Source organism: Diabrotica virgifera, chromosome 3 (genome assembly GCF_917563875.1).
Source record: "Diabrotica virgifera virgifera chromosome 3, PGI_DIABVI_V3a".
Classification (NCBI taxonomy): domain Eukaryota; kingdom Metazoa; phylum Arthropoda; class Insecta; order Coleoptera; family Chrysomelidae; genus Diabrotica; species Diabrotica virgifera.
Window position 1 is genome coordinate 117,953,444 of NC_065445.1, and position 24,751 is coordinate 117,978,194.

The following is a 24,751-nucleotide window of genomic DNA, read 5'->3' on the forward strand; positions in this document are numbered from 1 at the left end:
TGCATTCGAACCATTCCCGTAAGTTCTTAAGCCAGGATTTTCTTCGTCTTCCCACATTTCATTTCGCTTTTTCTTCGGATTTTGCCTTGCAATATAAGTTGTAATAATGCAGGGGCGGGCAAATACTTTTAAGCGCGGGCCAAAATGATATTTTCAAAATGTTTCCCGGACCGGAGTATAACGGTACGTATCCATACAAGGGCGAACACCGCCCCGTGTAGCAGCTCCACATAGAACCCCACTCGGCGCCCACCCTCTTCGATCCAACCGGTTCGGGTTTATATGTAGAGGAGCTCATACTCATTCGAGCTGGTTCACGGAGCGGGGTTCGACCTTGTATGGATACGTGACTTAAGGTGTGCATACGCTGTGCACACGCGAATGTTATGATCGAGTTTTTCCCTGCTCAAGAAATTTTTTTGACAAAAATACAATTGTCCATTCCTGTCTTCTGTTTCCTGTTGAAGCGGATTTTTGTATAGCTGATAACTCTTGTTAGTTGTAGTTCGCAGTGCCTTCCTTTTCTGAATCCAAATTGGTCCTCCTGTCTGATTCTTCTTCTTTCCGAATGTTTCATCAGTCTTCTGTGGATTATTTTCAGCAATATTTTTTCTATGGATTCCAATAGGGATATTGGCCTGTAGCTTTCTGGTCTTCTTCCGCCCTTCCTTGGTTTTAGTAGAGGGATGATCTTTGCATGTTTCCAGTTGTTTGGAAAATGCGCATTTTCTAGGTAAAATCTAAAACTGTAGTACAATAATTATTGAAATATCATTTTCTTCGGTAGTCCCTTAAGTATTACGTTGTAGATGCCTTTCATTCCTGGTTCCTTTCAGCTCTGGTTCCTTTTACTTATGTTATGATTTTAGCAACTTCTGTTGGATTTACGTAACCTTCTTCCTCTACTAAACCTTGATTTCTTCTTGTTATCCTGTCGTATTCGTTGTTGACTTTTTCGATGGTTTGTTGATTTGACATATTTTGATTTTGCCTCTGTGTTTCTGCCATTCTTTTTGCGATTGCATCCAGTTTTCCTTGTGTGTCGAAGTGTGTTCCTTCCTCGTCGATTATTTGGGGCATCTTTTGTTTTCCCTTTTCCTTGCCTCTCAGCATCTTTCAAACATTTCCATGGTCTTTTTCTGCTTTCCGGATGTTGTGCCATTTTTGTTTTGAGAATTAAAAATATTGTTTGCGGGATTTTTCAACGGGCCGGATAAAATGAGCAAAAGGGTCGCATCCGGCACGCGGGCCTGCTTTTGCCAACCTCTGTAATAATGAGTATTTTTGCTCTCACATCACATGTCCTAAGTACTCAAGTTTTCGTCTTTTGATAGTTAATATCATTTCCGTTACCCTAATACATTTAAATGCAGTTTTTGCATATACGTATTGTATAAAAATATATACCGTGTGTTTACTTTTAAATTAGATAAAAGGGTGCATCAAATACATGGCAACACTGCTTCCCTGCTTCCCACACCCGAGTCGTGCGGATTTATTCAGTCATTTGTCAATTCTACAGTGGCATGCAACTAACTCTCATAAGTAATGTTGCCCATTTTAGCAGTTCCTTCACTTACATCTCTAATGGAAAACTAAATGTATGGTATACTTGTTTTACGGTATAGGTGTCAAAGTTTGCTGTCATTTCAGGGTAGCCAACCAGTGCAAACTCCTCCATTGGAAGATAGGGGAAAGATAGTAACTGCTCCTGCTCGACCACCGGGACCTTACGCTCATAAAGTTACGTCTTTGGATACCAAAGAGCCTAAGAAAGCATGGACTGAAGACAGTCGAATATCTGATGAGTAAGTAAATTACATTATTATAAATTTTATGGTGTACTAATCTTTAATTTTAAATTAAGATAACGTAGAAGCAATGACTTAACAACATATCCGTCTTGCTGTTTGGCATAAAAAAATAGTGTTCTTCTGCTTAGAGTTGCACAAGTTTGACTTGGATGTTTGAAATTGACTTTTGATTTAATTTCAAGTCAATCCTTCTGGCAAATAATTCAATTCAAGTCAAGTCAAACTGGCCAATGGTTACAGGTTTGAAAATTCAAATTGTTTGTCAAACTAGTTTGAAACATAATTTATTTAGTAGATAATATACTTTTTTTTCGAGATATAAATGTAATTAAGATGCCAATTTAAATAACAAAATTAACAATACAATGAGTCCCATATAAAAATAACGTGATACGGGGAGCGATTCAAGTCAAAATAGAGTAGTAAATTCAAGAAAATGATTCATTCACTCGTAAAATTGCTTGCTAGCAGCATTCTACTCTGTCAACGATATCATGTTTATTTGAGTGTTACAACAAAAAATCCGTTGCATAGTTTTTTTTGTTTATATGTAATACCAAATGTAATTTAATCTACTTCAACAAAAATTTATTAAGGAACAACAAAATATGTATAAGGTATTTTTGAGGGAGTAGGTTCAACGGAGTATACCTGTGCCGTACTAAATGTACTTAATGTATAAAAACTCACAAGGTCATTTTTACAATTTTGGATCCAACGTTTTATAGTGTTAGTATCACAAACACTACTTGTCCTAGAAGTTGTTGCTTCCTATGGAACTTCTTCTTCATACAATTTTTTGTGACTTTTTATCGGAAGCAACGGCGTAACCAGGTTGATCCTAGGGGGTGGGTTACAACTACTGGAGGGGTTTTGGGGGGTATGGAATACCGCCAATTTAAGCTCAAAATACTTCTCTTGGGAGGGTGGTTATAACCCCCAAAACCCCCTGGTTACGCCAATGATCGGATGTGTTTTAAATCACTATTTTTGTCATTTTTTAACGCTGTTATTTATTTTTACATAATGTGTATTTCGCAATTTTCCCTGTTTTGGCATCACCTGCCGCAACATCAAATATTTCAATACCTATATTTCTTTTTCTTGTTAGTTAATTATGCCTCGTCCACAGATTTTTTTCTCTTAATTTTTGCAATGAGTATATCTTCAAAATCATACTCACTTTGTTCTGGTACGTATTCTGGTACGTATTCTTGGCCGAAAAAGGTTCAGGTATTATCGCACAAAGCACACACTTCAAAACGAACGAAACAAACAAGCCAAGTGCGTACTATGTACTTCCAAATATGAACTATAACTAATTAGCAGTGTAGCAGAGTACAGGTTCAGACCTGTCCAAATAATTCAAAAAAAAAGGCAGTACCTCAATTAGAATTGGAAATAAACACGTTGCGCAATATGATATTCAAACTTCAAACTGTTTGAAGAAGTTTGATTTCAAGTCAAACCTAAAGATGTCGAAGTTAAGTCAAACTTTTTTACAAAAAAATTTTGGATGTCAAGTCAAGTTTATTGAGTAAAATCACTATTTTGACTTGATGCATCTCTACTCTGCTGCTTAGTTAACATGCCCGCCAACCCCCTCGATCTCTTTGGCGGCTTTTATTAGTCTGCTTTTTCTCTAGCGCAATTTCAGTACTCATTGTTCTCTGGCGACTGTACCATTTACGTCGTCTTTGTCTTCCCCATCTTGTTATCACATCTTGCAAACTACGTTGCACTGTTATGTTTTGTCTATTGTTTTTTACGTGGTCTCTTATAGTTTTGACTACTATGATTCGTAATATATTCAAATCCGCTATTTTAAGTATACCTTTAGTTTTATTAGTGTTTTTCTTCTCTGGTTTGTATTCCATATGTCATAATAGTTCTAATGCAGGTCTTACATATTCTAATTTGACTGTCTGCTCTCATGGTTCTATTGCTCCAAATTACATTCCTTCAACATCCTGACACAGCTTTAGACCTTCAATAGGTCTGGCAAGCTGAACTGTGTAGACATCAGAACACAGTTGCAGCTTTGTTGATATGGCTTTTTAAATCTTTTGTGGAATCGTGATCACTGCATAGGAAAATTCATATGTTCTAAAGTTTTGTTGTTAACCAAGTATATGCATCTTATTTGCTCTCTAGCTATGGGCATGGATTTTTCTCTTCACTATTTATATATTTATGTTTAATTCGCCACCTATCTGATGGAATTTATGAAATTTTCTCAGTAGATCGTACTACACGGTTTCGACTATAATTACCGTACCATCTACATCTCATTCGTTTGCCACACATTATGTATCCCATTTTGAGAATGATTGCAGCGTTTATTATTTTATAAATTAATAATTTAAAAATAAATATACTTAGGGTACCTTCTTAATACCTTCTTGTATGATTACTGCCGGTGTGTGTAACCTGTAGTATCTCTGTTCCGCCGTGTAGTCATACTCTGTCGAAGGCCTTGGTTAAATCTACGAAATACATATAATAAAGTTGTATCCTTGTACAAATAGTTTTATGTACAAAGATTCCACTATAGTTTTCTTTAAAAAAAGGATGTGTGTGCACTTTGTACGCACGTAAAAAGTTATACTTCTATTATATGATTTCAACGAAATAAAATACTTTAAACAGTTTAATTTTATTTTATTTAAATATAAAACTAATTTTAATACTTACCACTTTTCAAACATCCAGAAATTAAAAAAAAAGACAACAAAATTGTCCGCGTTTGAACCCAACAGCTCTCGATCTGTAGTCGAATCAACGCCCCACGGCTCTACGGCCTCATTGTTTATACGGCTTCTCGGACATTATGACAAATCACGGTAGCAAATAGACGAAGTGAAGTATAAATAATTATAAAATGTTTTAATAATACGTATTGTCTTACTCCCGAGGAAGACAAATTAAAAGACACAAAAATTATAATAAATATATTTACTAAAAACACTAATATATTCTTTACACACCTTTTTTGGACTGATACATACATAACTTAAAAGATTTAGCAAAGAATATAGACGTTACGAGAGAGTATATATTCTTTGGATTTAGCAATGAACTCCATACTCTATGTGTGCGCTGTGCGCATGCGCACAGAATAAAAATTCACTCCCAATCGCGCCTAAAGAAGTATAATTTCAAAAATATTAGGAATGTTTGAAATTATTGAAGAACTTCTGAATCAGGTTATAAAATATCTCCCCAGAATTTTTCAGATTAATTATTTTCTTTTTTTGATAACGGTTTCCGGAGTGGAAATCGAAAAGAAAAAATGTAATTTACATTACACCAATAATAGGGAACTTGCACATTTTTTTATTACATAATAATGTTCAGTTTTGTTTAAAAATGAGATTTCCAAAATTTCACGCTTCAAAAACTCATAATAACTTGGAAGTACAAATTTAAATTATTCTGTGATTTAAAATAGTTCAAACGATCCGTGACGTCATATAGTTGAGCTTTATGGTTATATTTATATTTATGGTTATATTTAGGCATATTCTTCTTTTTCTTCTTTAGTTTATTGGCCTCCACCTACTTGTGTATTTGGCCAGCTCATCGTCGCGGAATAAGGGAAAATTTATATTCTAATGACATCTATCGTATGTCATTGTAATAATATATACCAGTTTGTTGAGATTGGAGTGCGATACAGTTTTTGAAGGAAAGGAAAGAAGGTTTACTATGGAAAATAAAAGAAAACACTATAAGTGTTGTTTAGTGCCATTTTGTAAAAGTACAAGTTTTCTATGTTTTTAAAATAGTTCAAACGATCAAACATATTTTCTACTGACGTTTATAATGTCTAATTTAAAATTATATACAATATTGTTTACTTTGTTGGGGCAGAATGTAAACACACAACCATATGACGTCACGACGCATTTTGGGCTAGCTGCAATAATTTGAACTTAGAATCGTCTTTAGGGGCCAATCGGAACACAAAAACAACTTTTTTTATCTTTGATACATGTTTTAAATCATGTTCTTTTGTCATTTATAAGATTTTTTTCGAATTTAATATTTTATGCAAGTTCCGTATTGTGGCTTAATCCCATATAAAGATAATACATACTTAAAATTAAACACGCCATTAGAAAACAGAACCTAATTATTATGTTATCTGACTGTCTATTATTTTCTACGTTTAGAGCAAATACGCAATTATGTGACGAAGGTGTTAAAATGCGCTTGAATATTACAATATTGTCAGATCGATAACATTTTGCATTTATTTCGCAGTTTTGAATTTTACCGATGTTTTGAAAATACAGTATGCGGCAAAATAAACAGTACTGAAATGAATATTGAAATGTTTATGATTATTTATATATCTAGTATACATGCCCTAGATAAAACAGATGTTAAAGATGCCCTCTGGCCAGTGGCGGATCTACGGGGAGGGAAAATGAGGAAATTTCCCTCCCTAACAAGGTCCAAAATTAAAGAAAAAAAATTGTTCAAACATAAAAATATATTAGATGACATGAAACCGAAACCACAGAAAGACAAATTCAACCGAATAAACACGCTAGTTAGGAACATTAAGGTAACTTAATGCCTATAAGTTATTATTTATGTCTGTTATGTAATCTGAGTTTAACTTTTTTATATCTTTTGGTTGGTTTTTCATTGAAAGTTCCCTAAGGCAAATTTCCCTTCCCAAAGCAAATTTTCCCTCCAAGGCAAATTTCTAGATCCGCCACTGCCTCTGGCACGAAAAAATCTTTAATTCTAGTCCGCAATTCCGAAATGGCAGATGGTGGATTCGTCTGACTCCTTCAGCATTAGGGTGCTACGAAAAAAACTTTTTTTTTAATTTCAGATCGCTATAGTGCACAAAAGTTGCCATTGGTATAGACGTGAAAAAAGCACTAATTATTATTTTTTTATTAATTTGTCTTCCGGTCGCGCAATGCCATCAAAGTTAGAAAAAAATTGTGAAAAACCTTAATTTTTCATATTTTTTAAAGCAGGCTAGATGGTTTTAATTGCGTTCCTATACCATAAATTAACTACTAAAAGTATGTAAAATCAATATATACGCACTTATTATACATTTTTTTCATACCTTCCGGTCGCGCCACAATAAAAATGAGTAAAATTAGTAGTTTTTGCAAAATTTCAAAGTTTGATTGTTTAGTACAATTTAATCATACGGCTTTTAGAGATGCTATTGTTTAATAATTATATTACAATAATATAATATTTAAAATCCAAGCATATAAGATAAATTTTGATATCAGGTGGAACTCGGTCGCGCAGCTTCGTCAAAAACAGCAGACCACCCAGACCCGAGGCAAAAGTGACGAATGCCAGCGAAGCGCGCGCAGCCACAAATAGAGATAGATGTGGGAAGACCTCTACAATGGAGTATTTGTCTTCTCCATTACAACGAACTGCCATTCGGCCACCTTTTCCAACACTTTGGAAAAAAGTTGTGAAAGACTACCAGTTGTTGATTTTAATCCTATTGATTGTGGGATTCCAAAAGTTGGCAAGTGTATCCTTAGCAAGGACCAATTGTACCTACTTGCTTGAGATATGAGAAGTCGTCAAGGCAGGACATTGTTCAGAAGACTTTGTAGTACGTGATCCTGGCGCAATGTCACATTCCAGATGGCTTACTACTGCAAACCGAGTTTTACGTTTCTACATCAGTGTGTTAAGCGCTTCTGAAAATCTGAGAGAGATTATCACATTCATTCTCAAATGTTATATGCATATGTGGTTTGCCATAAAAATGAACCACAAATTCAGAGATGGGCCTAGACATGTTTACAAAATCATTGAATCTACAAAGTACTTACCAGATGAGCTTCTTTAAGTTGTTTCTCCCGTTTTACAACGGAATGCTTACTTTCCCATCCCGAAAATTTACTTTTGGCTATGGTAACTGATAAAAGAAACCATATCCGAGAGCTGGGCTTCAGGCGTGTCATGAAGGCAAAGCAAGCAATATCTGAAAGTGACTCCATCAGAATCTTTAAACCACCAAACCTAAACTTTGAAGCTAAAGAGTATTACCAAATTATCAAATGGAAAACCAGTACACTGGTTGAAAAATGCGTTAAGCTAGTGACTGAAGCTTCAAGTAAAGTGTGTGGACACAGTTCCAGAGACGGCGATATTAGAACCACATTATTGTACCGCTCAGCTATGCCAACTTTGACATTGGGCCAGGATCACGTACTACAAAATCTTCTGAGCAATGTCCTGACTTGAGGACTTCTGGCATCTCAAGCACGTACAATTATTAGTCCTTGCTAAGAATACGCTTGTCAACATTTACAATCTCGCAATCAATAGGATTAAAATCAACAACTGCTAGTTTCACAATCAGGTAGGACCTTTCCAATCGGTCCGGATATCCTATTGGGCCTGTTGTATTTCCATCTATGTGTTGCGCGTATTTGTGGTTGCGCGCGCTTCGCTGACATTCGTCACTTTCGCCTCGGCACTCGGTAGTCTGCTGTTTTTGACGAAGCTACGCCACCGAATTCCACTTGAATATCAAAATTTACCTTATGTGCTTGGATAAATATATTATTGTAATGTAATCTAACTATAGCATCTCTAAAAGTCGTATAATTCAATTGTACTAACTGTTTAACTTGACAAGCATAATTAAAATACGAAAAGCAAGGGGTTATAAAAGAACCTATGCTTTGTTTGTGGACTTCAGTCAAGCATTTGATACGATTGATCGACAAGCGCTGTATTACAAGCTTAGTTGTATGGGGTTGTCTTTCAAAATGCGGGAAATTATCAAATGCATTTTTACAGGAACACAATCTGCAGTATGGGGAACGAATGGTACGTCACGTTGGTTTGACTGTGAGATGGGAGTTAGACAAGGCTGCATTCTTAGTCCGCTGCTATTTGCATTATTTCTTAATGACTTACATGATTTTCTAGGAGGAGGCGTTGATTTAAACGGATTTATCATTAGAATATTGCTGTATGCTGATGATATGGTAGTGTTAGCAAGCAGCCCGAGAGGTTTACAAATTATGATCAATAAATTAGGGGAGTATTGCAAACTATGGAATTTGAAGATCAACATGGACAAGACAAAAATTATGGTTTTTAGACAAGGAGGTGGAAAAATTAAAGAAGAGTGGAAAATAAATGGAGAAGTGGTGGAAGTTGTTAATAATTATGGCTATTTGGGAGTGAAACTAACACCGCGGCTTTCTTTTAGTTCCCACTTTATCGAAAAACGACGAGCGGCTAGAGCAGCTATAAACATGGCTTGGCGACAGGTCTTAGCTAAGGCGAATCTTCCACTATCATCTAAGGTGCGTATTTATGAAGGGGTAGTCCGATCTATTCTCACTTATGGTGCTCAAGTTTGGGGATTGGCGGAATTTAAGGAAGTTGAGGAGGTAAGAAGGTTTTTTATAAAAAAAATGTTAAATATTCCGAGTTACTGTCCAAACTATATGTTGGATTTAGAAACCAACATTGAGCATGTGTATCTATTTACGATGAAGTTGCATAAAAAATATGTCAAGAGAGTTTTAGAGTATGAGGAAGGACGTCTGCCTAAATTTCTGCTTCAGGAAATGATAAGAGCTAACTGTGGTTGGAGAAGAGATTGGGAAAACTTGGGAGAGAGATGGGGAGTGGAATTTAACACAGAGTGGGAAAATAGGAGTTTTTGGGAGGATAAGTTGGAACAGGTGATACGAGCCATTCGTGTTGGGATAAAGGAAAGAGCAGTGGAGAGAGCAACTAGATCAAATTTCTGCAATCATTATAGAGAGTTAATGGGACTAGGCGTTGTCATGGGTTATATGAGGGATGAGGTGAGTTTTAATGATATAAGGTGGATATTCAAGATTAGATGTGGAGTATTGTATCTCAATGATAGACCTGGTAGGGCTGATGATAGGAAAAAGTGTGCTTTGTGTAATGAGAGGAAGGTGGAAGATATTTTGCATTTCATGGGACGATGTCCGATACTACGTGAATACAGAATGAAGTGGTTCAGAAAAAGTAGATTAGATAGGGAAGAATTGTTGGAACTTATGAGAGGTTTGGGCTGGAGGGAACTGGTTGGATATGCAAGGGATGCATGGAAGTATAGATACAATCTAGTGTTGGAATATAACTATTAGACTCATGACATTCTATTCTTCTTCTTTATGTATTGTGCCTCTTCACCAGTTCTTAACCGATTTTGAGCTTGTATTCACGACACTCTAATTAATAGGTAAAATTTAATATATACTTCTCAATTAATGAGTGACCTTTTATGCTTTATTAAATCTTAATTAATATTTAATTTAATTGTGTTTATATGTTTATTTAAGTACATACATAATACTTTATAAAATTTCATTATGTATACTGGTGCCTGGTATAAGCTTATCCCAGCAAGGTAATTTCACTGGAAACTATATATTTTTTTTTCACATTCATTAGTTACATTTTTTTTAATAATTGTTAATTTTATTGTTAGTTATAGATAAAAAAATGTTGATTAATATTTTGGCCAACCCCCCAGACGACTAATGGTCATGGGGGAAAATGTTTTATTAGGTGAGCTATTATGTTACTTTAAGCATTACTGTAGTTAAAAGCAATAAACATTTCTGATTCTGATTCATTTCTGAATTCAATTGTACTAAACAGTCAAACTTTCAAATTTTGCAAAAACTACTAATTTTACTCATTTTGTATTATGTTGCGCTACCGGAAAATACGAAAAAATGTATACCTAATAAGTGCGTATATATTGATTTTACATACTTTTAGTAGTTAATTTATGGTATAGGAACGCAATAATTAAAACCATCTAGCCTACTTAAAAAAAATATGAAAAATTAAGATTTTTCACATTTTTTTTCTAACTTTGATGGCTTGCGCGACCGGAAGACAAATTAATAAAAAAATAATAATTAATGCTTTTTTCACGTCTATACCAATGGCAACTTTTGTGCACTATAGCGATCTGAAATAAAACAAAAAGTTTTTTTCGAACCACCCTATTCAGCATTCCCCATATGTACGCATCTGGTGGCGCACAGTATTCGAAGAGACTCCTTGGCAGTGTGACAGGTTGTCCCGTCCTGATGAAATGATTGTTGATTTTAAGTTTGGACCATTTTCGTGACCTTTTCCATATGACCGAAAATAGTACTCCACCATAAAAATTGTTTCTGCAAAACAGAACCATTCTGAATCACCTAACATTATCACGACATACGTTATAGCGACGTTCGGAAACCACTCAGTACGTTTCGGCGCCTGACACCTACAAATTTGAGACATACGAATTTCAGTAATGTTTATTTTGCCGCATACCGTACACATATATCTACGGAATTTGTAACTATAGTAATACTAATTGCTTATTTTCTTTTTTTTTTTTGTTAGAGATAAAAAGTATGGATCTATTTCTAGCGACGGCGGATTTCTAGAAAGAACGTTGGAAGGACCTTTTTCACCGGGTATAGCCGGAAGAGTCATCAGTTACGCCGACGAAGAACCTCCCTCACCCACATCGAACGGACTCTACGACACGCCACCCTATAGTTTAAGTCACTCGCCAACATCGCAAATCATCGACGATAATTTAGTTAATATTGTACTCCATCCGGACGAAGAAGGAAAGTACGGATTTAATGTTAAAGGTAAGTAAAAAATTTTATTTGGCACTCGAAAAATAACGGAACAGCAAAAGGGGAACCTCAGTAGAGCGGTTACTTTCATGAACTTCCTTTTTTGATATCCACTATAGACTTGCTTGATCTCAAAGATTCAGTCTAATATTATACAGGGTGTCCCCGAAAATAGAGCGTTCCTCTATTTTCGGTATGGATATAATACACAATTAATTTAGAACAAAAAAGTTCTTAGAACATTTTTTTCTAAAGTTACCGTTTCCAAAAAAAAATTACATTGTTCTCCATATAAGTGAATTTTTATTTTCATAAATTTTAATGACATTTAGACATTTCATAAATTTTCATAAATTTAAATGAACAAATTCTTGCTTTGTTTGAAGTTGAGGACGAAGACAGAGTGTAATATAAACACTAAAGGAGCGTGCCGAAATGGAATGATTTATTAGTTTACTACCAGATACAACTGTAATACAAAAAAACCTACTACTATTTTTTAATTGTGACTATCTTTAGATTTTTGTATTGCACCTAGTTGCCAGATTTAAATTTGCATACCAAAATGTATTTTAGTTTTTTGGCCAAACGGCTGAATTTAGAAAAAAATGTTATAAGACTTTTTTTCTCTACATGGAGCCTTCTACCTATACCTTTAAGGAACGCACTATTTTCGGGGCCACCCTGTATAGACGCTAGTCATATAGTAACAACGTAACTTCATTCTTGTTTAAATAATAATTGAGTCCTCGGTCTCCAGTAGTTGGAATTTGCATTATTAAATGGTTATTGCTGACAACTTTATTACAGTTTATATCGCCCAATGAAACTCTTTCCATTGTGTGACGTACAATAAGAACATACAATTGAACAATACAAATTAGACGTACGAATTAAAACACGTAGGGGTAGAAAACGTTAAATGGAGTATAACGAACGAACATCTAATGTATCGATGTAATGTAAAACGTTTTCGGTCGCATTTAGGAACTCATCAAAACAATTCCGTAGTTTCTTCACGGAATCGCGTTGGGGTTCATTGTTCAACAATGTGTCGAAAAGTCTGTCGTTGCGCACTAGAGTCACTCAGGAGTGAGAGCTTTTCCCCATCTATGTAAGCTGTCAGCACCTCTACCACCGCCCTTATTCTGTTATTCATGCGGTATCCATGCATTACGGGGCAGTTCAGAGCAGAGCCTGGCGGTTTCTGGTCGATACAGGCCAGTTCACGATATAAAGAACCTTTTCTTTCCTTTTCAACATCTCATTTCTTTTCAACAAGTAAAAAAATCTCAGCTAACAAAAAGTAAGAATGAGACATACAGAAACCATATTTACAGTTCTCTCTCTCTATAACGATATGCAAGGGACCAGGAATTTTCATCGTTATAAGGAGAGTTCGTTATACAGAAAGATAGAGAGAGAGAGAGAGAGAGAGAGAGAGAGAGAGAGAGAGAGAGAGAGAGAGAGAGAGAGAGAGAGAGAGAGAGAGAGAGAGAGAGAGAGAGACAAAATTCGTTATTGTAATAATAATACGGTACTAAATAAAACCTATATTAATTTCGTTTAAATAACCTATTTTAATTTAAAATAGGTTAACATTTAATAATACTAAAGTACTTACTTCAACCGAGAGTACTTTACGCTTTTTCGAAAACATGTTGACTGTTCACAGACTGAGATACAACCGAAACTGGAAGTGAGAAGTCGTCAATAAATGACAACATCTCGAACGACAAAAGAGTGTTACTCAACTTTCTGCAAACTAGATTGAAATTTGAACCACCAAATTTTTGCAAAATATTGCACAGTGGTCCACAAAATTAATCACTTACTAATCTATTTTTATCAAGTTTGTGATACACCTACGCAAGAGGTTTGTTACTTATTCCCTCTGTCTCTATTGTGTTATCTTTAAATTGCTAATTGGTAAAATTCGCACAGTTATCGGCAAAACACGAATGGTTATCAGTTGTTTCTTGAAAGGTGAGGTCATCGACTATTGAACGCTGAAAAGTGATCGCTATAAAGAGAGAACGATATCGGTATAGAGAAAGAATTAATACATTGTCCTTATCCTTGTCCAAACAACGTTCAGTGGCGCAGTCGGTTTGCGGGTTACAACCCCTCAAACTCCCCCCCCCCCCCAGGGCGTATAAGAAATATATAAAGAATAGTAGGAAAATGTAACTTGTCTTTCAATGTAACAAACAATACAAAAAAAAATTCAGTGCCCAAGCCAACCCCCACCAAGAGGAAAATTCTGCGTGCGTCACTGACAACTTTTAATATTTTTATCGTTATAGAGGAATTATCGTTATATAGGGAATCGTTATAAAGAGAGCGCCTACTGTATTAGAATATTTGTAAATATTTCAATACTGTATGAATTTGAAATATTTTTTATAGTGTTCCCAAATTGTGAACGTTGGCGTTTAAAGGGTTAACTCAACTCGAAAATGGATGTGGACCTTTAAAACATTTATGAGCTATATTTAAACATCGATGAAATTTATAATACACGCACAGTCAAGATTGAGCTATACTGTATTAAAATCATTTTTTTTTTCTATATTTGTAGGAGGAAACGAACGAAATGTGCCTATATTAGTATCTAGAGTTGCACCGAACACGCCAGCTGATAAATGTGTACCTAGGTTATCAGAAGGTGATCAAGTATTGCAAATAAACGGACATGATGTTTCACATGCTCTTCATCAAGACGTAGTCAAATTGATACAAGATGCCCGATCAGCAAATTCAGGTAATTATTGCATATATTTTTTGTTGTTTATTAACTTAAACCAATACTCTTCAAAAATTTACCCCTTAAAATAACAAAAAACACTAAAAATGTATGTTGTTTTCCATGTCCAAATATCCATTGACCCCTTTAAAACATACTAATATCAATCATACACCCTGTTCAGAGTGCAACTCCTGCTACATTGGCCAGACCAGCCGCTCTCTTCAAGGTCGTTTAACCTCTCACAAAAGGACATTAGGATTTCCAAACCCTCTTGTGCCCTTTCACAACACGCCATTTCTACCAAACATCAGATTGACTTCACAAACGTCAAAATACTGATCAAACAACAAAATTATCAAAAAAGGTCCTTCCTTGAAATGTGCCATATTTTTAAACATCCATCTGCCTTAAATAAAAGAACTGACATTGATAATTTGAGCCAGATTTATCACTCTCACATCATACACAATAAATAAGAATTACATAATACCACATATTCCGAGTTAAACAAACTTTCAAATAGTTGTTCCCTATACAAATCCTCCCATCGAACAAATTATTCCACTAACCCCGTAGAAGTAAATAATCGCACAGTAGCAGCATGCCCACCCTCTTGCCAACCAGCTAACCGAGCCAAGCTCTCGACTCTGAGGCAATACTCAGTGTCTTTTCGTCCTTCTTTAGGTATTAACTCGACCATATGAAGCCATATTATTCAGCATACAAACTAAAATAATGAAATGGTTTGGTCACGTCCAAATTAATTTAAATTATTGTCTTATAATAGCATTTAGTATTTTAAATTCTTATAGCTTTTTCATACATTTTATAAGTTAAGTGCGCATCTATTGTATTACATCTATCTATTGTATTTCATTAACAAAAATGTTATTTTTTAGGAAAATTAGTGTTAGTTGTAAAACCGAATGTACTTTACCAAGGCTATGAAGACTTCGAGGAACCTCCATATCAGTATGTACCTGCGGGGGAGAACGAACCATCTTCCCCTGGAAACGCGCTTCAGCAAAGTATGCTTCTATTGGCTGACGGATTGGCTAGTGGGGCTCTGATAGCGCGATATGAAACACTTTTTAGAAAACATCCTGATCTCACCTGTGACGAATCGCTCAAACAACCTAATGTCAATAAGAATCGTTACAGGGACATATTGCCATGTAAGTGGTGCATATACTTTTTTATTTTGTTAATTATTAGGTATTGATGTTTGCTTATCCACAACCTAAAATATTAACGTACTCCCATTTGATTTTTACAATCCCTTTCCTGGCAGCCGGGCCAAAATTCGGAAACACAATTTCGCACCGGGCCGCACTACTAAATAATCTTATGTAGCTAACTAACGAACAAAAAACATCATTTTTGAAGATATTTTTAAAAATAAAACAAATTTCTTAGTAAGACAATTTAATGAAAAAATAAAAGCACAAATTTTTTGTTTTATGTATCAATCTGCTAACTGGACAAATTTGTAAATTAATGAGATATCTGACTTTGTTTAGCAGAACTAAGCTCATCAATATTAACCTTAACGTGTTCTGATATGGGATTTAATATGCTTCATCCTACTAAAAATTATTCACACGGGTGTTTCCAAATAATGAAATCATGAACAGAGCATGTTTGTAAAACGTAGGATATTTCTCCTTGTCAAAATAGTTTTTATAGAATTCTTCTAAGCCAACCTGATTAAATTTTTCTTTCAGCTGTGCATCACACATTGCATTTCGTAACATTCCATTTGTAAATGTCCCGGCAAGAAATTTATGTCTGTTGAGAATGGTGTTGCAAATGCAGAAAAAGCAGACTTTTTGAAATCTTGGAATCTTTTTTCGAATTCAATTTTTAAATCAGATATCAAAGATGCGTATTTAGTCGCTGTATCCGATGTGATATCTGGTAGTTTGGAACTGCTGTTCCCAAAGCCCTAGTTTCATTTGAAACGCAAAAATAAGATCTTACATGCCATTAATAAATTGATCTTTGCCTTGTAGACGAGTATTGAGTTCATTTAAGTGGCTAGTTATATCTACCAGAAATGCAAAGTCGGAAACCCAGTCGTCGTCTTGAAACTCTGAAATGCTCTTTGATTTGCTTTCAAACAATGATTGTATTTCTTGCCTCAAATCAAAAACTCTTTTCAACATTTTTGCACGGGTCAGCCATCTTACTTCTGCATAAAATATAACATCACCATATTCTCATTCGAAGGAATTGAGAAATTCTTGAAATTAACGGTGATTCAAACCTTTTGACTTAATAAAGTTCACTATTTTGATAACTACCTTTATAACATGGTCCATTTTGAGAGATTTGGCACACAAATTCTCTTGATGAATAATGCAATGAAAATTCAGCATCTACGTATTGCCTACTTTACAGGCCTCGATTTCAATCAGTTTTACCAAACCTTCGTGTTTTCCAACCATTGCTGGAGCACCATCAGTTGTTAAGCCCGACAAGTTGTTTAGTTGTAATGATAAGCGATTGAGTGTTGTTTGAACGGCCTCTAATAAATCTCGTGACTTAGTGGTAATTCTTAGTGGAAATAATGCTGCTAGTTCTTCAGTTTTATTAAATTAGGCATCAACACCAATACCTGTGATAAAGATCACCACTTGTGCGGTATCCGTCATATCGGTGCTTTCATCCAATGCCAGAGAATAATATATGAACTCAGATGCACGATTTTTTTAACTTATCTTCGACATGTTTTCCAATATCATCCACACCTTGTATACACCTTGTAATACTTTGACGAGATAGACTTATTTTTGAGAATTCCTTTTACTTTTCTGAACATCAAACTTCAGCGACACTTTCCAAATACTTCTTAACAATTTCACCGTCTGAAAAAGGCTTTGATTTTTTTGCTAGGATTGCAGCTACCGCATAACTCGCTTTTACAACATGTTGACTCTGAATTCGCTCTTGTAAATACTTGTTCTGCAGAAAGTTTTCTTTTTAAGTTATTGACCTGGTCCTGTCGAAACTATTCTTGCGCAACACACTATATTCGTAGAGAAATATAATATCCGATAGAGTTGCGAGCTTGCTGTGAACTACTGTGCTGACCTGAGACCTGACTGAGACTGAGGACTAAGACGAAGACTGAGACTGAATTCCTGAACTGACCGACCAATGACTCTGAGGTTACCGACCGCGCGTGGGCATGAACCCGCAAAAATATTATTTACTCTCGTCTCCTGCTGAGGCGTTTGCGCAGCTGCCGTTTTTCAAGTCAGCACATCTTTATGTATGTTTGGTATTTGTTGAGATTAAACATAAGAGACGGAATTAATAATTATTTTCCTAACAAGTGCAGAAAGTCATACTTTTCCGCACGCGACTGCAGTTTGCCGAACGACGCGAAGCGGGAGTTCGGCAAGCAGTCGAGTGCGGAAAAGAGACTTTCTGCAAGAGTTAGGAACAATATTATTTTTTCTACGAGTCTTTAAAAAATGACCAAATCTTAATCAATTAATTTAATTAATATGAAAATCCATACACAAATTAATTCTTTGACAAGGTTGTCAAGACCAAAGTTTCAGCATAATTGGTTAGCATGACGACGATCTTGGTTTCCACGACGACGATTCAAAACCACTGTTATTGTCTACTGATTTGATTTTCGAATATTATGTCAAAATTATTTTATTTCATCGAATTCTCGCGTTAATTTCATTAAAACATGAACACAGTAAGATATATTTGAAATAAATTAGTAATTAATATCTAAATATTAGTTTATTGCATGTATTATAATTACTTAAGGCCATATTAACATATCTAAATTAACACGCGTGAGGAAAAGTAAAACGCGTGCGGAAAAGTAAAACTTTCTAAACTAAAATGCGTGCGCCAAAGTAGACATTTTTGCACGCTCGTAGAAAAAAATATTTTTGGTAAATATTGTGATGTCAATATCGTAATTTTTCTTTTTTAATCTTAAAAAAATTGACTTCGCGGGCCACAAGATGACAGTTAACGGGCCGCTGGTTGGCCACTTTGTATTAGGGTATAGTAACTTTTAATCCCAATACATTAATGTTAGCTACTGTTATAATTTTTCAATATCACTATATTTTTTTCAATTTGTTGACTAGAGTAACAATACATACACTACATACTTCATGTTGCAATAACAGTTTAGTTCTGACATCCTTTAAAATGCCATTCAATTCAGTTGCTAGTTACTGTCGGTAATTATGTATTATATAATCCTGGACAAAGCAACAAGGATTTTACTTTTTTATTTTTAAAAATATTGATCTTCATGTGCCATCTCCTCTAAGAAGGTCGGCAACCATCATGGCAATTCGCACTTTCGATACCGCTGCTCTAAAGAGATCAGCAGAAGTGCAGTTAAACCAAGCTCTCAGATTGTTTAACTGGAAGATGCGTCTTCTTCCACGACTCCTACCCTGTATTCTTCCTTGTATTATTAATTGCAACAAGTTATAACGCTCACCCCTCATGACATGTCCCAGATATTGGAATTTTCTAACTTTAATTGCATTTAAAACCTCTCTTTCTTTTCCCATTCTTCACTTCACTTCACTAACACTTCGACATTCGTGACTCTATCCACCCAATTTATTCTTAATATCCTTCTATAGGCCCATAACTCGAAGGCTTTTAATCTGTCCGAAACATCTTTCTTTAATGTCCAAGCCTCCAACCCATAAAATAATACGGAGAACACGTAGCATCTCAGAAGTCTTATCTTTAAAGAAATTGTAATATCCCTGCTACAGAATACTTTTTTCAGTTTGTTGAAAGCATTTCTTGCCTATCCTGTTCTTGCTTTAATCTCTTCTGTGTGTTTATTATTTTCATTAATTATTGTACCCAGATATTTATATTTTTCAAATATCGATACTTATAGTTTATTGATATGGCCATTTATCACATTTATTTCAGATGATTCAACGAGAGTGGTCTTGAAAATCGGTTCCAACGGCGATTACATCAACGCCAACTACGTCAACATGTCAATATCCGGAACAGAAACAATCAACCGATATATCGCAACTCAAGGACCACTGCCTGCAACCACCGAAGATTTCTGGCAAATGATCCTCGAAGAAGAATGTAATTTAATAGTAATGTTAACGACGATAATTGAAAGAGGCCGAGCGAAATGTCATAAGTATTGGCCGGGGTTGGGAGAAGCACTTACGATGCAAAATATCATCGTAAAATGCGTTGGTGAAGAGACTGATCCATCTGGAAGTTTTGTTTTTAGGGATTTTGTTTTATTAGATATTAAGGTAAGAGCAACAATATAGAAGTATGTAATAATACGATACCTTAGCTATTAGTCCAGATGCACGGTAAAATATTGCATAACCTCCGAATTTTAAAAAACCGCTTAGATTGACATGAAATTTGGTATACACATAGCTAATATGTCAAAGAAAAAAGTGATATTGTGCCGATGTGTGCTTTTACCCTGGGGATGAGTACCACTCCTTGTCGGGGGTGAAAAAATATACTTTTCGAGTTATTTTCGAGTAAATATGTTCATTTTTCAACAAAAAAAAAAACGGTTTGGCGGTTTTTTGCAAATAACTCAAAAAGTATCGAAAAAAATATTCTTAGCAAAACTATAGTTTCTAAAAAAGTGAAATAACCAAAAAATGATGCAATTTTTGAGGAAAACTAATTACATCTTTTTTAAAATGTTTAAAAAATATTTATTTTTGTATTTTAAAAAAGTTTCTAGCATCAAAAGTAAGCAAATTACGCGCAAAATAAAGGTGGTCCCTTAAACCCCCTAATTAGCATCTTAAATCAAATTAATCGTTAGCGCTTCAGAAGTTACCTTACTTACAGTCGAAAAATGAAAGATTACCCATGAACGATCACATTAATCGCTTATTTTGTATTTTCTGTCTTTTTCTATAAATAACAAACGTTTGTTATTCGCGGTGTGCAAGTACTTGGAAGGGAATTGAGAAACGATCGTGCGCGAATAGCGGAGAAATATTGCAACTTTCTTAAATAATTCATATTGTCAATTGAAATTGTCAAATTGACGTACATTTCATATCTACTGTCATTGAAGAAGAAAAATTATATGTTGCTCCACAATATTGATATGATATGCAAGTATTATATAAAGGTAAATTTAATTAGTTGTATTTTGCTTGCAGTACTGCATTTTAATAACTAATTTTATTTATTACATACAATTGTTTACGTTTTAATAACATAACCTGAATCTTATTTTTTCTTCTTATTATTTTTTTGGACTATGGCCTTGACAATTATCCAGTAACCAGGACTAATATAATTGGCCAATATAATTAAAAGTGCGAATAAAGCTGCAGAGCGTAGAAATAGGTGTCGCTTTGCCGAACTTGCATGGTCCCTATACGCTCTGAGCTTCGCTGGTGTCGCTCCTAGCGGTTACTAATTCAACTTTTACCGGTAATTTTTAAATTTATTATTTAATTGTTTTTTTTTTTTTTTTTTTGTTTTTTTTATGGCATTGACTTGGGTGTCATTTAGCCAGTCACAACTTTTTTTTTTGTTTTCTGTTCATACATAAGGAAGGCAATGAGGTCCTTAGAGTTCCATAGCAAACTCTTCTACAGCTCTCTACTCAGTTCAAAAGCTGGCCGCTATGGACTGTCCAAGTTGCTCACCACATTTTCCATTATGTATCTTCTTCTTCTTCTTCTTCTTCTTCTTCTTCTTTTTTCATATGTACATAATATACCAAATTATCAGGATTAACAAGTTTAGAGATTAATTTTAGTTTCACAGATAAATTTCATTAAACAATCATATATATTCTTGCTGTTCAGAGACAATAGATAGGATACATTGAAAGGTGGAAAAACATTACATTTTATTAAATCTTGGATTAAATTATATGTGCATGGAATATATTTTGCGCACTCAAAGAAAGTATGATTTAAGTCACCAACCTTCTGACATTCTGTACAAAGATTTGAATCAAAAACTTTAATTCTTGCTAGATGTAGAGGGAAACATGCATGTCCAAACTTCATTCTAATTAATGTTGTTATATATCTTCGAGGTACTACGTAATTTTTAAACCAATATATATTTGGAACAGAAGGTTGAATCAGTGAATACTGAGATTTGGATTGTTTACAAAGATCTCGCCATGATTGACTCCAGTGATTTTTAACTCGATGCTTAATAGTGTTAACTAAGTCAGATATGCAAAACTTACGATTATGTGAAGTACCATATTCAATGGCTTTTTTAGCCAACCTATCAACATATTCATTATGCGTTAGTCCTATATGAGCCTTAACCCATAAAAAGTTCACTCTTCTTTTATTTTTATGAATTTCAAAAAGGATTTTCTTAATTAGTAGGATATAAATATTTGAATTGTTATTGGGAAAATCTATAGTTTGAATAGCAAGAAGAACAGAGAGTGAATCGGAAATAATTGTTGCAGATATATCTTCTGATTCTTTAAAATATTGCAGGGCCTCATAAATTGCTATGGCTTCAGCACTGAAGATAGAAAAATCATGGCCTAACTTAAATATTTTTTCTGTTTTAGTAGCAGGTATGAAAAAGGCACATCCAGTGCCAACTAACGTTTTAGATGCATCTGTATATATATTTATAGAATCTGGCCAATTATCTAAGAATGTTCTTAAGATGTTAGAGCTAATATTACTGTTTTCATGGTAACTTGGTTTTACTAATTTAACTGTATGTAAAAAAGAATGAAAATCTTCGAGTCCAAAACTATCAATCATGTTATAATCACAGTCAAAATTTAACAGATCTCGAAAAGCCTCGCAAAGGGGAGGAGAGTTCTTTAGCTTCCAGTATTTATTAGTTAAATCCGCTACATTCAGCTTGTTAATATTTTGGTAAAGACCGATATTTAGGTAACGAATTTTCATTAAAAATTTCTGGCTGAGATATTTCCTTCTATAATTGAGTGGAATTTCTAAAGCTTCTACATGTAAAGCTTTATTTGGGGTTGATTTCATAGCTCCCAAACAGATACGGAGTCCTAAGTTTTGTACAACGTCTACTTTGTTTAAAATATGTTTAGAAGCTGAGCCATATAGAATACTACCATAATCAATTATAGATCTAATATATGATCGATAGAAAAGCAAGGAAGTTTCAACATCAGCTCCCCACCAGATCCTTGAAACTGATTTAAGAAAATTTAGACCCTTATTACATCGATTTATCATAAAGTCAATATGTAATTTCCAAGTCAATTTACGATCCAAAATCATTCCCAAATACTTAATGGAAGAAGCAAATGCATAGTCGTAGCCATTAAGTTTTAAATTCTCTATTTTTGGGATATTATGTCGAGTGAAAATACAGACAGTAGATTTATTTTGAGCTATTTCGAATCCGTTTTGATTGAACCATAAATTAACACAATATTGAATTCGTCCTAAGGTTTGAACCGAGTTATCATAAGTTTTGGCCTGTGAATACAGGAGAAAATCATCAGCATATTGTATTATTTGAAATTTAAAAATGTCAGTAGGGACTTTATGCAAATCCGCAGTATACATATTAAACAAAAGGGGACTCAATACTGATCCCTGTGGTAGTCCTAAATTATTATATCTAGGGCCTATCAGTTTATTATAATTAGTTCTTAGATATATCTTTCTGCAGGAATAAAAATTATAAAGAGCTTCAGCCAACTGAGGCGGTATATGAAAATGTTTTATCAATTTTTCCCTTAAAATGTCAAGACTGACATTGTCATATGCACTTTCAATGTCTAAGCATATAGTAGGTAAATAGGTGTTGTTGGAAAATGTGTTTTGAATATCTGTTACTAGTGTAGAAAGTGCGTCTAAAGTACCATATCCTTTTTTATAACCAAACTGAAAATCTGGAAGAAGTTTATTTTTTTCTACCCACCATTCCAACCTGTGTTTTATCATTCGTTCTAGAGTTTTCAACATACAGGACATAAGAGAAATCGGTCTATATGACTGAGCCAAATTTGAGTTTTTACCTGGTTTTAATATTGGTAAAACAATTACATCGTGAAATTGATCAATAACTGATTTATTGCTGATTACACAATTAAAAATATCTAACATTAGAAGTTTGGCAATTTTAGGGAGATGTTGAATCATTGGATATTTAATATTATCAAATCCTGGACTCGTGTTATTTCGATTTTTTAGAACATATTCTAGTTCTGTAATATTAAAAGGTTCTAGTAAAAAATGGCTTTGCTTATCTGGAATATAATTATGAGTATTAGGTGGTTTAACAGATGGCGGAGCAATTTTATCAAAGATTTCATCCTCTAAGGTGTTATCCAAATTGTATGCATTTGGAATTGATTTTCTATTTAGTTTTCTGGCTTGCTTCCACAACGTTGTAGTTGGAGTATTTTTTTTAGAGAAGACACAAAATCTTTCCAACTCTTTTTAGCTATCAATTTTAGATTTTTCTTAGTTTTAGCCATGCTAGCTTGACACTTTATATAATTATTAAAATTAGCATTTTTTTTATATTCTGTCAGTGCTTCTTGCCTTTCTTTAATAATTGTATCACATTCTGTATTCCACCAAGGTGGGGAACAACGAATTTTATTTTTAAAAGTTTTATATTGCGGGATTGAAATGTGCGCAGCATGATTCATACTATCTATTAGAAAGCAATATTTATCAGATGTACTGTCCATTTCGTAAACACTATTAAAAAAATTTTCAACTGAGGTTGTGTATAGAGTCCAATTGGCTTTTCTAATGTTCCACTTACTTCTGGGTATAAACTCTTCAGTTGTAGTACTATCTAATATTTCCATATTGATAATAAAATGATTAGAGCCTAGTGTGTCAGAATGTATGTACCAGTGGATTTTATTAGCTATGTCAGGAGTAACAAAAGTTACATCAATTGCTGAACTATTTTGATCTGGTCGAGTAAGAACAGTAGGCTCGCCATTATTTATTACGATAAGGTTGAGATCATCTGCAGTATTAATAAGCTGTGTTCCAACTGTGTCATTGTAACTAGATCCCCAAATAGTATGGTGAGCATTAAAATCTCCTCCTATAATTGCTGAATTATTAACTTGCGAGAAGATGTTTGTCCAATCATTTATTGAACTTTTACTTTTAGGTGGTCTATATATAGATAAAATATTCAGATCCTTTGTTTTATATTTAATTGTTACACCACAAACTTCTATTTCCGTGTTAAAATTAGAGTTTAAATTTAATTCACTAAAAGTAATTGAATTGTGGATGAGAATAGCTACACCACCGAAGCCATCATTTCTGTCTTTTCTAACCAAATTATAATTTTTAAAATGATAACTAATATCTTTTTTGAACCATGTTTCACTAATTAGGAGGATGTCTATACTTTTATTATTTAAATAATGCATTAAACTACCTTTGTTTGATATAGCAGATCTGGAATTCCACTGACTTATTTTTAAATTATGTTGTATTGACATTATGAATTAATTATGAACTGTTCTACTTCTTTAATAATTATTTTGTTGTCTAAGGTTT

General features: G+C 34.2%; 1 protein-coding gene across 2 annotated transcripts in view; it reads left to right on the forward strand.

Moving 5' to 3' along the window:
• Nucleotides 1-24,751, forward strand: part of LOC126881257 (tyrosine-protein phosphatase non-receptor type 4) — a 150,689-nt gene that overhangs the window by 98,241 nt on the left and 27,697 nt on the right. Inside the window, exons 7-11 of one of the 2 annotated variants that reach the window (XM_050645418.1) lie at nucleotides 1,654-1,808; nucleotides 11,223-11,479; nucleotides 14,049-14,231; nucleotides 15,116-15,391; nucleotides 19,158-19,507. In XM_050645418.1, the coding sequence (XP_050501375.1) occupies nucleotides 1,654-1,808; nucleotides 11,223-11,479; nucleotides 14,049-14,231; nucleotides 15,116-15,391; nucleotides 19,158-19,507 (1,221 nt within the window). The remainder of the gene's footprint in view (nucleotides 1-1,653; nucleotides 1,809-11,222; nucleotides 11,480-14,048; nucleotides 14,232-15,115; nucleotides 15,392-19,157; nucleotides 19,508-24,751) is intronic. The other variant, XM_050645419.1, reaches the window with a different exon arrangement.